Source organism: Herpailurus yagouaroundi, unplaced genomic scaffold (genome assembly GCF_014898765.1).
Source record: "Herpailurus yagouaroundi ecotype Mexico unplaced genomic scaffold, PumYag 166, whole genome shotgun sequence".
Lineage (NCBI taxonomy): Eukaryota > Metazoa > Chordata > Mammalia > Carnivora > Felidae > Herpailurus > Herpailurus yagouaroundi.
Genome location: NW_024412407.1, coordinates 16,299,245 through 16,314,986, shown reverse-complemented (window position 1 = coordinate 16,314,986; position 15,742 = coordinate 16,299,245). Strand labels below are relative to the sequence as shown.

Here is a 15,742-nt window from a genome sequence, read left to right as displayed (position 1 = left end):
TATGATTAGATAAGTAACATTAATTTGATTCTTTAAGGATTTAATGCTGTTTAAGTTCAAAAATTTACATTAAAGTCTATATGGAACCATCTGTGCGACTAGAGATGAACATTGTAACAAAATCAAAACCATACATAAGTGACATGTGCTACTTTATACAATAGCAGCATAAACTATATTTAATTTTAGATAAGTATGGATTCTTTTAAAAGAATGTATTTCTTATGCAAAGGATTGCAACTTATTATAACACCTTTGTGCTAATAGGTATATGAAATGAAGAATAAAATGCCTTATGAAAGTAAGGACTTTTTGTATTCAAGTAAAATGTATCAAGATGTCCAAAGTTAAAGAAGGGAAAAAAAAAAAAAGCAAATGAAAAATTGTACATCAAGTTTGTTCATTATCAGGATATATTTTAAATGAGGAAATCAAACCTTCCACTCTTTTTCTGATCTGATGAGCACATGGTCCTGGGTCCTTATTAAAATGGTCTTTATTCTGGAGGCATTATGGTGTGGAAGGTGGTTTGGGAGATGGACAGGATCCTTGACTATCAAAACTGGTTGCCCGGCCAGGTAACTGAAAGACAATAATTTCATAATGCATGATCTAATGCAAAAAAATAACAAAGTGGGTAGTTGTTGCTGTCTCTTTAAAAAAAAGTATATTTATGTTTTGAGTGAGAGAGAGCATGAGCAGGGAGGGGCCAGAGAGAGAGGGAGACACAGAATCCCAAACAGGCTCTGCACTGTCAGCACAGAACCTGATGCAAGGCTCAAACCCACGAACTGTGAGATCATGACCTGAGCTGAAACCAAGAATCAGATGCTCAACCAACTGAGCCACCAGGGTGCCCCTGTTGTTACCTTTTAATCGTGAATATTCACCCATGATATGCAGTCTCTGAGGAGAAGATATACATAAATACCCCACCCTCCAGAACTCACCTTCTCAGGCAGCACGATGGGGCACAGACATCTCACGGAGATGTAGACACAGCATGGTACAAAATGGCATGCAGACCAACACTGTACACACAATTATTCATGACTAGAGATTCATTTCACATTCTATGAATGTTCTCACTGCAAAATAATTAATGGTTTGTGATAGTGGAGAACAGTTGCTAGGTAAGCGCAAGAAGGCTCAAGGCACAAGAGACCACATTGCACTTGTTCTAAGGCAGGAGGTGATTTTTATCAGGGTCATTAACGAAACAACAGGGACTGACGTTGGCAAATGGGAGCCATGGGGGTTGAAGAATAATTTCTCATGGTTCTTAAATATTACATGTATTTAAAAAGTTCAATTACAACAGGATAAACTTTTGATTATTTAGGTAGAAGTAGCCAGATTTTCTAAATGATGCTTTAGTCTCTGTCCCACCAACTTACCCTGTTTTCGAGTAATTGTTCCTTTATTATTTTAATCCCTCCTCTGGCAACAAAAGACATAGTTATACACTCACCACTTTCCCAAAATGCAAAATCCAGCCAGTTCTTAGGTCTCTAGTCCATATGTTCTGTTTGACCAATGAATGTAGGTGCAGGAGTTGGAAAAAAGGAGCTACTTGCTGGAGAAAGTATATTTACATAGTCTTTAGTCCCATTTGTCCTCTGATACTCAGCTGCTATAAAAATATCAGGGATCTTCTTCTGATGCCCAGATTGTAGCTTGTTCTTCCTGTATGTCCTACAGTGACTGAAAAGTGTTCACATGTCCTGAGACACAAACAGATGCCTATTCCATAGCTCCCCTTCACCAGATAAATGTAGAGCTGCTTATTAAACACTTACAAGTAATTATAATATACCTTGGGTCACACAAACCCTGTCCTGTTATTAGTGAAAAGTTTTTGCTCATATTATCTCTTTTCTCCTTACATAATTCTTGTGAAGTCTGGAGGGGCATGCATTTCTATTTTCATTAAATATGCAGGAATGCGGCTGTAGATAGAATAAGTGATTTGCTCAGGATTAGACAGCCAGAGAAGCAAGGATTAGAACCCACATCACTTTCCAGTGTGGTTCTCTGCCCAGCAAACTCTACTTTCATGTCTAGATTCTTAGAATTAATATTCGCTTTTCAAATTTTAAGTAAAAACAAGATGAGAAGCAGGAAAATGGATAGTGATCGAATAATAAAAAGTATAGTATACTTTAGACAGTACACACTGTTGACATGAAACACAACTTTCCCAAGACTTGCTGAATTAGAGAATGCACATGTCTGTACTTTGAGGGAAAGTGCTGCATGAATGTGCATTTGTGTTTGTATATGTGTATCTTTTATGATTTATATGAAATGAAATGAGGTAAAGATTAAGAGCATTAATATATATAAGCACATATCTATGATAACAGTTCACCTCTGTTGCCTGAACATGCACTGTTCATATAGGGTTCATCAGATTTTCCCTATAATGTCCTGAGTAACAGCCAAGGTCACAGTTTTCTGACTAAGATGAAAGGAACCTGGACTCTCTGACATTTAGTTAATTACACTGTGCTGCCTTTCTCATTCAACCCAGGGCTTAGTGCCAGATAAGAAGCAGAATCTTACTGGTGAACATAGGGCAGAGTATTTTTAATTTACTATGTGGCTATCATAACTATTTTTATCGAATTGCATAAATTCCATCATCTACCACACAATGTTTTGTCATCCTGCATTATCTCTCAGGTCACATAGAAGACTTACTTTGTGACTCTTCAAGAGGCTCCCAGCAATCATCTTTGAGAAAGAAAGTCATTTCATCTAGCAACATTCAGTGTATCAAGTACTGACAAGTAACTTAAAGCCTAAAAATCCTGATAGAAACTGGTATTGATATTTCTGGTTAATATAACTATTAATGTTAGTTGTAATTAGAGCTAACATTATGTCAGACTGCTAAGCACTTATTATTTGGCATTTTATTTAGTTTTACTCTTTGAGTTTACTACTATTACAGAGTAACAGCAGAAATGTAGAGAGGTTACAGTAACATGTCCAAAGTTCTCTAATAGACAGTCACAAAGCAGAGCCAGGCTTCGAACTCAGGCATGCTGATGTCTCAACATTCTAAATATTTGTGAGCACTTTCACCCCCTGACCAGAGTATTGGGAGATATACCTGTCCCTTTACACAGATGTATTAGAAGATAGTACTTCTATTTAAGGATTCTTGGGATGTTTAGGTGAGGTGGCTGTTTTCACAAAAGAGAAGCAGCAAAATTCTGTTTCCAGTTAGTAATAAATTTACTTGCTTGCTCTATTACTCATTGATAGAAGTTTCCAGGCTACATAAAGATAATGACAGTCTTGCAATTTTCATGAGCTTACTGTCCAAAGGAATATCAAATGCAGAAAGTTTAGTGGTTTCTAAAATACAACAAGGCACACAGAACTCTGAATACTGGATGATAGAATATGTGGGACAGAAGTAAGAGCAGTCTCTGTTTAAAAAAATAGATGAATATATAAAATTTCAGGCAAATATTGGCAGATAAATAATATTTAAGCAAAAGAGATTAAAAGAGAGAGAGAGAGTAGATGTCAGGGAATCACAGCATACCTCCAGCAAGGGGTGCCAATGTGTTATTGGTTTTCGGTGATAGGCCAGCATTTCATTCCAGTGGTCTCGCCCAAGACCCTCAGCGTCCAGTCCTGTTCTACACACTCCTATGACCTCATTGTGTCCTACCCTACGATTCGGAGGATATCACACTTTCATTCCAACATTCAAAGATAAATGGAGTTTCATACATCTTAGCAGAATTTCAAGCATATGATTTAAACACTGGATTTTGTGATGGGCTCTAAATGATTCTGCAGATTAAACCACTTTAGGTCAAATTAAAAATCTTAAGTAAACAAAATTTACTACACAAGATCATTCAAATATGAATTTGTAAAAGGAGCACACATAAACCATTTTAGTTCTCTGTAACTTGAGCACATGTTACAATAAACTAGAATGAGAAACACTGCTCCTTACCTGTACTGTTGAATTTGGAAGCAGTACTATCAACTTTAAGTGATATAAATCAGCTCTCATTTTTTCTCCACAAGGCTTAATGTTTTATAATGATGCTTAGATTTCTTATCAAAAGGTCAGTACCCACTGTCTTGTATAAATGACCATATTTAATTGACTCTAAGTGATATGTCAGCGTATGTTACTGCTTATACTACAATTAAACAGGGCAGGGCTACTACAGCATTTGATTTATTATTGCATGGCACCAGAGCACACTGCACAACATTCCTATTTTCTATTCCTGTCCTGTTTTCACAGCAATAAATCAAAATAACAATGATAGTTAATATGTCTGAGAGCTTATTATGTGCCAGACACTGTTGTAAGTAATTTAAATGTACTAACTCACTTAATTCTCACACCATGACCATGAGTATCATTATCATCACCTCATTTTACAGATAAAGAAAGTAAACACCCAGAGAAGTTAAGGGACCCACCCCTACTCACTTAGTAAGAGGCAGAGGCAGCATATGAATCAAGACAGTTGACTCAAGTGTGCATGTGCTAAGTTGCGTAAGAATGAAATGTTATTTATTTATTATTTATTTATTAATTTATTTATTTATTTATTTATTTATTTATTTACATGCTCACTTATTTGAGGGGGTGGGCAGAGAGGATGGGACAGAGAGGATCCCAACCAGGTTCTGCACTGTCAGCACAGACCCCGATGCAGGGCTCAAACCCACTAACTGTGAGATCATGACCTGAGCCAAAATCAAGAGTCAGATGCTTAACCGACTGAGCCACCCAGGTGCTCCTAGAATGGAATGTAATTTAAGGGCATTTCTATAGGGTTATTTTGACAGACATCTCTAAGGAGACTTTTGAGATAATTTTAAGATCTTTTCATTACTTTCTTCCTGTCATTGATGTAGATACGAATGCTTAGTATTGTGGTTCTTCCGTATAAAATTTCGCAAACAAACATATTTTTAGGAATAATTTTTCAAATCTTTCTGTTTTATATATTGTTAGCATCTATTTCCCTAAAACTGTCTGCATGACAAACACTCACTTGTATCTACCTGCAGTCACTGCTGTGCTAAATCAATAGGAGTAATTTTTTGGTAAAACAGAACAAGGGCTTCTGATGAAAACATTGCAACATTTTTAGAGTTTGAAATTTTAACCAATTCAAGATTTCTCTCTCTATAAATAGTAAAATTTTTTCCCATAAGCTGTGATATAAACTAATTGCAAATAGATGGTATAAAACATTTTATTTTTTTAGTGCTTCATTTCCTCTGAGCCAGAGGATAGCATATCAATTTCTCTAGGTTACAGGGTTCTGGTTACTACTGTTTTCATCATACCATAAAATGGAGCACTCTTTTTGAATATATTAGAACAAAATAAATGTAGTAAGACACTGTCTGTGTGCTGATAATTTTGTAGGTTAAACATACAGTATTCTTTTCTAAAAGGGGTGTGTGTGTGTGTGTGTGTGTGTGTGTGTGTGTGTGTGTGTGTGAAGCTGTGAAGCATGGGTGGGATGGGGTACATAGAGCTAGGTAACATTTCAGACCAGGCAAGAATGGGAGAATAAAGTAGGAGCTAAAGCAGGAAGAAACTTCAGATGTGCACTTGGGAGTTTGCCACTGATTTTGTGAAAGAAGTGACTCAAAGTGTGTGAGCTGGAAGAATTATCCACAAAGCATGTTTTAAGATTGACATGAAGGTATCAAGGCTGTCTTCCTATGGCCGTTATTCACCTTCCACTCTTAATACTCACTGTTAATGGTCCTATAATATGCTAATGTCTTTCAAATGGGAAAAGTGAATCCCAAAGAGATTACATAATTTGCCCTTTCACACAGCCAGTTAATGATAGAGCCTGGTTAAGAATTACTATATTCATATTCCAGCCCCGTTGGGAAAACAAACTTGATTGGTTGTAATTTCTGTCGTTACTGTAAAAGGACATCACAATAGTGCTTTGTGTAATGGGTTCCATATTACTTCTGCACCACCCTTACACCAGCCCCAGGTGTCCTGTCTTTCAACTTAAGAATGACTTCTTTTGGAAAAGAAAAAAGAAATACTATAATATGGGAAAAATAAATTTTGGATGAATAAATTTTCCCTCTTCCAGTTTAAATTAAAACCGTTGTTGTAGCAGTAAATAACCAGAAAAACTGTATTTGCTCTACATATGACCACACAGGGCTGTTCTTCAGTGAGAGAAATACACATACCTATCATAATCCATGACCGCAATGGAGAGGCTGACCTGGTCCACATTCTCTGGAGGGATATCGAAAATAATAGCCTCGTTGTACACAGGGTTTAGAGTGTTTTTCTTCGTCGTTGTTTTCCTCTTTTTTAATCTCCGACCTTCACACATCAGAGACACTTTGACATAAGGATCTAGGAGTAGTGAGGTAATTTCATTAAAATGAAAGTAATAGTACAAGACATAAATCAAACTGTAGGTAACTGTAACTAAATAAGGAAAGTAGTATATTAAGCCTTGTAGTATTAGGTTTTAAATTCAAATGACTTATTTTGGGCAATAGACTAAGACTTCTTACTCAAATTTTTTTTTTATGTTTTATTTATTTCTGAGACAGAGAGAGACAGAGCATAAGCAGGGGAGGGGCAGAGAGAGAGGGAGACACAGAATCCAGAGCAGGCTCCAGGCTCTGAGCTGTCAGCATAGAGCCCGATGCGGGGCTCGAACTCACAGACCGCAAGATCATGACCTGAGCTGAAGTCGGACGCTCAACTGACTGAGCCACCCAGGCACCCCATGACTTCTTACTTTAAATGTAAGAATTTATCCTGAAAGAATCAGAAAAGAATTTCATTTTTAATACAACAGAGAAAACCTACTAGTTTATCAAGAGCCAGTCCAGAACTATAATGTGTCTTTTAGTCACAGCTATTTGAGGACATATTTTGTTAAAAGTGATTTCCAGGGAATATAATCCTAACAAGTAAGAATAATTGCATTAAAGTTAATTTCCTTCAAATGATTTAGGATAAGAGTAAAATTTGTGAAGAGCAATATTGTATCATATATGTGTATATATATATGTATATATATGATACAATACGTAGAAATTAGAAAGCAAAACCTACATTAGTTAGAATTTCCTCAATTGTTGGAAAGGTACTAAAATTAGAAGTTTAATTTTACAGTCAGCATGTTGGTGCTTGATTAAGGAGCTCCGATTGAAGAAGAGGTCACTACAAATATATTAAATACATTGTATTTATATTTATTTACATTGTATTTGGTATTATACAATACTATACAATAAAAAAAAGGTGATACTTGGTTTAAAGATGTTCTTAAGGAAACCTATTGATATGACATTGTCTATATGATGCCAACTTGGAAGAGAAAAATTTAGTTGGAGTACATTTTTATAGGCCAAAGGGGTCAAATAAATGTTAACAAGTTCTGCCCCCACTGACTCATCTCCAGTCTTACTTCTGCCACCTTAAGTAGAAAAACTGGTCCAGTATTATAGAAAATTATGCAGAATCATATGAAAGTTTCTGTAAAAGCCTTATGTTTGTACCTTTTTATGAGAAGCAGGTGTGGTTTTGGGAGGGGGTGTTGGCATTGGGGTGAGAACGCTATCTGGTGAAAATCCGTGACTGCTCTACATTCATTCTTGTTTTTTCTCCTTTCCACCTATGGAGTAATACATCTCATTTCCTTAGAATAAGCCAAAATCATGGCAGTATAAAGTTATTTGAGCAAATGAACACCTTTTAAGCGCTAGAAAAATGTATCTGTATATTTCATAAGCATTTCCATCAAGGGGCAAAATATATTTTCTGACTAGAAATAGAGTATGCAAAGGAAAACAAAGTAAAATGGTAATGTTCAGTGACTGCTTCCCATTTATTTTTCAGTTTTTTAATAGGAAGTATGTTCTAAGGAAGAAACTCACTTCTCTGATACTCTTTGGTCTATGAGCCCCCAGGCCTAGGCCTCTCATTAACAATGGGAACAAGGCATGATTTATCCTCCACCACCCCCATCATGTCTCTGACCACATTTCTCTACTAGTGACAAGGATAATTTACTGGCTCCTTAGTTGATTCACAAGCCTCCTGTGAGAATTAATGAGGTGGTGTTCTCTGAGCATGCACTCCTCTGATGAAAAGCTTCATATAAACAAAAAGTACTTTTGTAGTTAATTATAACTTTGATGCTGTCTGCTTGTCTCAAAATTTGATCTCTTTTGATACATGGTGGAAAGAGTAGAATAAACAATAATTTGCAGAGTTCTTCAACATTTACTGTCCCAAGACTTTTTCACCAAAGTAAATGTTAAATTTACTTACTTTATTTCTACCTTTATATATCAATTATGTGTTGCAAATTAAAAAAGATGAAAACATAATTCACAAAATAGTTTAAAAGTGAAGATGATAGAGAAAAATTTACAATTGGAAGTCTCCCTCCCATCTGTTCCCATACCTCTCTCTCCACCGTTTAGTTTTTGTGTATCGCTTTGGTATTTCTTTTGCAAATATTAACAACATAAATATATATTGTAATGTTCCCTATTCTTACACAGAAATGAGCATGATTTTTGTATTTATTTTTGCACCTCACTTTTTATTATTATTATTATTATTATTATTATTATTATTATTCACTTAGTATATCCTGGAGCTCTATCCCTTAAGCTTTTTGCAAATTTAGTTTATTTTTTGTTCTGTAGAACCATAAAGTTATAGATTCGTTTCCTTAGGTCATCCTTTCCTGTATCTCCACTACCATTTTTTATTTGTTTAATTGAACACATGCTTACTGACCTCCCTCTTCTGTCCTTACCATTTTTCCCTTCATAGACCTGTGCCAGAGTTCACATATTTAGTTAACATATAACCCTCCAGACTGTTGTGATTTAAACAAAGGGATAGGGGTGCTTGGGTGGGTCAGTCGGTTGAGCGTCTGGCTTCGGCTCAGGTCATGATCTCACGGTTTGTGAGTTCGAGCCCTGCGTTGGGCTCTGTGCTGACAGCTCAGAGCCTGGAGCCTGTTTCAGATTCTGTGTCTCCGTCTCTCTCTGCTCCTCCCCCGCTCGTGCTCTGTCTCTCTCTCTCTCTCAAAAATAAAAAAACTTAAAAAAAAAAATAAATAAATAAAGGAATAAAAGAGAATGGTGTGGCTTTACCTCTTTATCAAAATTAGCATAAGAGAAATTTCCTCCAAGAACATCTTTAAGAAACTTCAAGAAGCATTTCTTTATTATTTATTTCAGTCCCTACTGTTGCCCCAATTCTTATTTGGAAAGGTGGTAAGAATAAGTGCACATGATGGTCTTGGAAACTTGTTATTTCTCTATAGATCAGGTAAGGGAGATAAATTAAGTCTAAATGTGTTTTCATACTTGTAGGGTAATGCAAGCTTGAAGTCCAAGAATCTTCTTTTATAAGCCAACTGACTGGTTAGAAGTGGGGCAGTGATTGGTAAATTATGAATTTTTGAGAAAGAACTAGATCAGCAGAGAAAGAAAAAATAAAAATCCAAGTTCATAGTCAATCTATTTGATAACATCTTTTAAAAATTGTGAAATGATAATGTAAATAAAACAGGTGATTTGGAGTACTTTGTCCAAATGAACTATAGACAAATGAACTCAACAATTCAACAGCCATATAGTTCTGTATATACGAAATATTTTATTTGGAATTTGAGAATGTACCCTTGACCCATCAGGCCAATTGTGTACATACCTGATGACCCAGTGATATCCATAGCCTTCAGATTTCTGCACTTGATGACTGTCAATGTCATACGTCCAGCAGTTGGCAAATAACAAAGGGAGAACATGATTTCACCCAGATCTATACTTTCCTAGAAAGGCAATTGGTAATGTTAGTAATTTCAAGCATTCAAGTGAAAACCAAATATAATTGAATATGTTGAGTAAAAAATCACTTTAATAGAATATCTGAATGTTATTATAAATTGTTTTTATTAAGGATACATATGACATTGCCAGAAGCTGTTCTAAACAGAGTAAAAAAAGGGAGTATAGTCCAGTCGCTCCTTTGACATCTCCACTTGTGTTTTTAACAGGAATCTCAAACTTACTATAGTCAAAACCAGACTGCTGATTCCATTCATTGCCATTCACTTTCTGAAACCAATTCCTCTGTCAGTCTTCCCCAAATCAGCACATGATGTCATAATTCAACCAGAGGCTGGAGCCAAAAGCCCAGCAGTCACTTTTCTTCCTTCTTTCCCTTGCCCTTACACATCCAATCCATGTCTTGTCTACAAAGTCTACAAAGTCTATCCAAATTAGTGACTTTCTTTTTAGTTCTAGGAGTATCAGGCAAATATCAGGATTACTTTATCAGTCTCTAAAATTGATCAATCTCAGAAGGAGCCAAAGTGATCACTTATGAAATGCAAATCAAATTATTTTACTCTCCTGATTAAAACCATCTAAGGGTTCACAACTATACTGGAAACTTCAAACTCCTGGTATATAAGTGGGGTAACTATAAATCTTGGTATATCTGGGAAATTCTGGGTTTGTACCTACTTTCCTGGTGTAATTATTAAGAATATCCCTTTCGGGGAGCCTGGGTGGCTCAGTCGGTTATGCGTCCAACCTCAGCTCAGGTCGTGATCTCACAGTCTGTGAGTTCAAGCCCAGCGTTGGGCTCTGTGCTGACAGCTCAGAGCCTGGAGCCTGCTTCAGATTCTGTGTCTCCCTCTCTCTGCCCATCCTCTGCTCATGCTCTGTCTCTCTCTGTCTCAAAAATAAATAAAAACATTAAAAAATAAAAAAAAGAACATCCCCTTTAATTATTTTTTTTCCCTTTTTTAATTTCAGAGAGAGCACGCATACGCACATGAAATGGGGAAGGGGCAGAGAGAGGGAGAGACAGAATCACAAGCAGGCTCTGTGCCACCAGAGCAGAGCCTGACACGGGGCTTGAACTCCCAAACTGTGAGATCATGACCTGAGCTGAGATCAAGAGTCGGCTTACCTGACTGAGCCACCCAGGAGCCCCTTTCATCCCTTTCAATTACTAAATATGTCTTTGGTTTGGACAATGCATTACAAGGTGACACATACAAGGCCCTGGGTGATAGGGATCCTATCTTTCTAATTTTATTTCTTGACTCTCTTCTCAGCTTACTCTGATGCAGACTCACAAGCCTTTTTTCTTTTCTGTTATTCAAACAAATGAAGTTTGTTCCTGCTTTTGCCAATTGCATTTTCTTTTTTTCTCTTATGTCTTTTTTGTGGATGACTCCTTCTCACCATGCAGGACTCGGCTCAAATAGCATCTCCTTCCATCTTCTTATCCTATGCTCAACTATTCACAGACCCTTTACATTTTTTCAGAGCACTTATCATCAGAAAGTATCTTTTAAATTCATTTTTTGTTTCTCTGATTCCCATATTTAAGGTTAGGACAGCAGAGTTCTTGTCTGTCTTATTGCTACTTCCTTCTGAAGTACATGGTAAATAGCTGGCTCTCAGTGCAGTTTTTGGAAGGAATGAAAAGATTATTAGTTAATATGGACAAAAATTGATCTGCTTTGTATCAAATGTGAATTTGAACTGTGTCCAGTACCCAGATATAGATATATTTCCTCTCCATGGCTGCGTAGATGGTGGACAAATGAAAATGAGTGTGAACAATGCACATTTAAGATGCTTCCAAAAGAGCTGTTTACAGGATTTGATCAAATCATCCCTGGTGAGACAATATATGGTGGATTTAATTTGGTGGGAAATAAGTTGCTTATGTACCCAGGCCCATAGAAACAGGTTCCAAAAAATTCTTCATGACAAACTATTCACATTTACTGGACTTATTCTTCCAGCTGAGGTTCCGACTTCTATAATTCTGATTTCTTTATCCAGGCTCTAGAAGTAGTGGAGCTTGGTAATTAAGAGCATAAACTTTACAGCCAGTTAACCTTGTGTTTCACTCCTGTTTTCTACTTCCTAGCTGTGAGATCCAGGAAATTTACTTCAACTTTGAATCTCTGAAGCTTCATTTTTAAATTGGGAAAAATACCCACTCAACAGTGGTGTTAATCATTAAATGAGATAATGTAAATAGAGTCCGGAGCATTCAACATAGTGTCTGGCATATGATAAAAGATGCTGTTTTGTTCATGGCTGTATTGCTATCACATGGAGCAGTGCCTTACACATATGAGAAGCTCAGTAAGTACTAGATAAATGAAAAAAAATTACTGAAGGAAAGCAGCTATTATTTTTTAAGAACATTAGTAAAAAATATGTGTTTTAAAACAAAGATATATCCAACTGGGTCTCCTCTGGGCTGTTGAATTGCTACAGACCCCAAATAGTGAGTAAGATCCAATAGGAGAGGCCTGATGAAAAACAGGAAGAATATAATCTCTTACAAAGGATTCATTCTTTTCACCACCAAGCAGTTAATGAATATTATTTGCTGGGTGCACTGGTAGGTGCCGTAGATGCCAAGTAGATGTGGCATGATTCTGTCCTTGGAGATGTCAGTTGAGAAGGAAAACAGTACGCTCTGAAAGGCTGAGAAATTAAGTCTGATCCTATTTTATCTGATTATTTTCTTCCTGTTTCTCTTTCTGTCTCTTTTCCCAAGTATTTCTTTTTCTTTCTTTCTTTCTTTCTTTCTTTCTTTCTTTCTTTCTTTCTTTCTTTCTTTCTCTCTCTCTCTCTCTTTCTCCCTTTCTCCTTTTCTTTTCCTTTCCTTTCCTTTCCTTTCCTTTCCTTTCCTTTCCTTTCCTTTCCTTTCCTTTCCTTTCCTTTCCTTTCCTTTCCTTTCCCTTCCCTTCCCTTCCCTTCCCTTCTCTTCTCTTCTCTTCTCTTCTCTTCTCTTCTCTTTTCTTTTCTTTTCTTTTCTTTTCTTTTCTTTTCTTTCTTAAGTAGGCTTCATGCCCAGCATGTAGCCCAATGTGGGTCTTGAACTCACAACCCTGAGATCAAGACCTCAGTGAGCTGAGATCAAGAGTCAGGAGCTTAATTGACTGAGCCACCAAGGTGCACCGCCCTCCTCCCCGCCCCCCCACCTGCCTGAGTTGGTAGAGTTTTCTCTAAAGTTTTCTACCTGGCAGCCATCCCCCTTTCTCTCACTGTGTATTTCTCCTTCCAGGAATTATCAGTTGGGGATGGTGATGGAGAAGCTGGAAGGTAACAGGAGACATGGTCTCATAGATGAAATGCTTAGAGTCCAATAGGGAATGTACCACAAACAGACAAAGGTACACAAACAGAGAAATCAAAGGGATTAATGAAACACTTTCATGTGTGGTGATTGATATGGTTTTACTTTTACACATTAAACAATCTGTGGAAGTAATTTGTCTACTTTTCTAGATATATCACATGCTTACTGGTTGGAACAAAGAAAGTTTTACCATATTTGGTCCCATCTCTCAAAGGTCCTTTCTATGGATCCAGCTGCAACATAATTTTGACTATCTGTTATTAACGGGTATTGGTAAACATAGAGGTTAAACTGAGGAGTTGACCAAAGTACTAGCCTAAATCAACTGAAAGCAAAGAGCATGATTAAAGAACATCTCCAGGCAGCTCTGTATGACAAGCTAGTAGGCTTTTTGCCTACTGTAGTAGTAATAAATCTCCTGAAGCATTTAAACTCCATGAGGTCAGGGGTTCTAAGGAAACTGGAATGGACTGGGTGATAATGCTTAATGTATAATATTCATGCATAACAAGTGCACAAAAGTTAGTCTTCATTAGACTAGATTTTTCCTTCAGGAAGTATGAATGTAAAAGAACTGAAACTGCTCACGTACTGAAAAGGGCAGAATACTCTCTAAGGTAAATACCAATATTCTAGAACTTTTTACATCTGGAAGTGATCTAAGAGATAAGTATGAAAAATGAACTTAATGAAGGTAAATGGCCATATAACCTTTAAAAAGGTCCTCTAACAAATGTAACAGCAGAACTCCAGACTTTGGCTATAGTCCTGTGAACTAGCATGCACTAATGCTCAGTACCCTGACAGAGTTTGTCCCCGTGTTGATGGCCTCACTCCAGGGAGCTGAGTGTATTTTAATTCCTGCCTCTTCTTTGCCCCAGATCACTGCAGTTTATAAGGCCACACTCAGCCCCAACAATCTGAACCCTCCAGTGTCCAGCAAAGAATCAGGAAATAAGTTGAAAGGTCTCTGAACATATGGCATAAATATAACACAGTTATCTGATGAAATTCTCTTAAATAAGGATTCTACTTCATTTTTTATTCAACACCCATTTACTATTATTTTAGACAAAATTCTAACAATGTTTACTTGGCATATCAATCAATAGCAGGTCAAAACTCACACGTGAAATGTGGAGATGGGGAAACAGAGTTGATCTGGTGAAGGCAGCAATAAATGATGGCTAGAGAGACAATATTCATACAAGAAAGAAGGAAACATTCTAAAAACTATAACAATCTGGAATCATCTTGTATCAAGGGGAACAATAATAATGTCTTAGAAACTTAAAAACAGCATTTTATTATAAACTTCAACAGTAATTAGTATTCAAAATGATGACTCGAGTCATTAAGCTAAGAAAAAAATATTCCATATGTTCTGTTTAAGAAGGTAGAGAAGTATATACTAATTTTTAGAGTTATTTTTATTGAAATTCCTTAAAATGTTTGAAGTGGTAATTTGGGGTTTTAGTTTCTTAAAATGAGAAAGGCTTTGAGTTTCTGAAAATTTTATTTATGGGTAACCTCATTTATTCCAATTCTACATAAGCATGAGCTTCCCATATTAATCTTTGAGAAACTATTGTATCTTTGGGCAAATAATCATTTGAAAACCTGCTTTAAGTCTAGGATAATGTTCCATAAAATTTCTTACAGGTAAGAAGACCATTCTCATACACACTAATGTATTTGGTGGAACATTTCACAGTGACAATCTTTTAACTGTATACTTGGGAGAAGGGCTTATGAAAAAGTGCGACACTGAGGCTGAGTCAGGGACTGTATGTTTGATTTCTTTATCCTGGTTCCACAGACATGGGGCTGGGTAGATAAAGATCATTTTCTAATAATTGGGTATAGTTAACCTCATAAACATAGTCACAGTTATAAAGTTTCTTTCCACGTAACACTCTCCAAGATAAAAATAAAAGTCATTGGCAATCCTATTCGAGGACTGAGCTAATAGTAAGGTCAAACTATAGCAACTGAGTACAGACATGGAGAGGAGGCAGATTCAAGGCTTGGTAACTACAGTATGTCATAACCAAGGGAAGCACTCCTGGAGGGAGGTGAACATCATGTTGGGGTTTGAGAGTCTAAAGAGGTGGGATTTGACAGAGAACAAGAGGAATAGTGTTGTATGTGAGTACTATGATTGATATTTACAAATAAGAATGAGCAGCTTATGTTGAGAAATAAGGAATTTGGTAACATGTTGGAGGTCATGTAAGGCTATAGGTAGCTTATTCTGTGGCTCCTATGGTACCGGTAACAAGAAAGAATGGGAGCTTGGCGGAATGAAAAGGGTGTATAAGTTTCCAGATCAGAAAAACCAGAGTTAAAATCCTACATCTTCCATGTACTAATTCCTACATGTCAAAAATACATGACCTCCTTGAACTTCGGTTCAATCACAACATGGGGATAATAACATCTGCCTCACAAGGTAGGTATCATGCATGTAAAGTGCCTGGCATAAACAGACACTCAAAAAATAAGGACAGTAATGTAAATAATATTTGAAAAACATTT

At 36.6% G+C, this 15,742-nt stretch overlaps 1 protein-coding gene across 3 annotated transcripts in view; it reads right to left on the bottom strand.

Annotated features, from left to right (window-relative positions):
* Positions 1-281: 281 nt before the first annotated feature.
* The window catches only part of SYT10 (synaptotagmin 10), a 66,790-nt gene continuing 51,329 nt past the window's right edge, over positions 282-15,742 (bottom strand). The window contains exons 4-8 of one of the 3 annotated variants that reach the window (XR_005794480.1): positions 9,734-9,854; positions 6,226-6,397; positions 3,560-3,689; positions 951-1,704; positions 473-582 (exon numbers count right to left, since the gene is read on the bottom strand). Coding sequence is in view for 2 of the 3 variants with exons in the window: in XM_040488448.1 (XP_040344382.1) it covers positions 511-582; positions 3,560-3,689; positions 6,226-6,397; positions 9,734-9,854 (495 nt within the window). In the remaining variant the exon portion in view is untranslated. Of the gene's footprint in view, positions 583-950; positions 1,705-3,559; positions 3,690-6,225; positions 6,398-9,733; positions 9,855-15,742 lie in introns of all 3 variants that reach the window. The other 2 variants (XM_040488448.1, XM_040488449.1) reach the window with 2 other exon arrangements.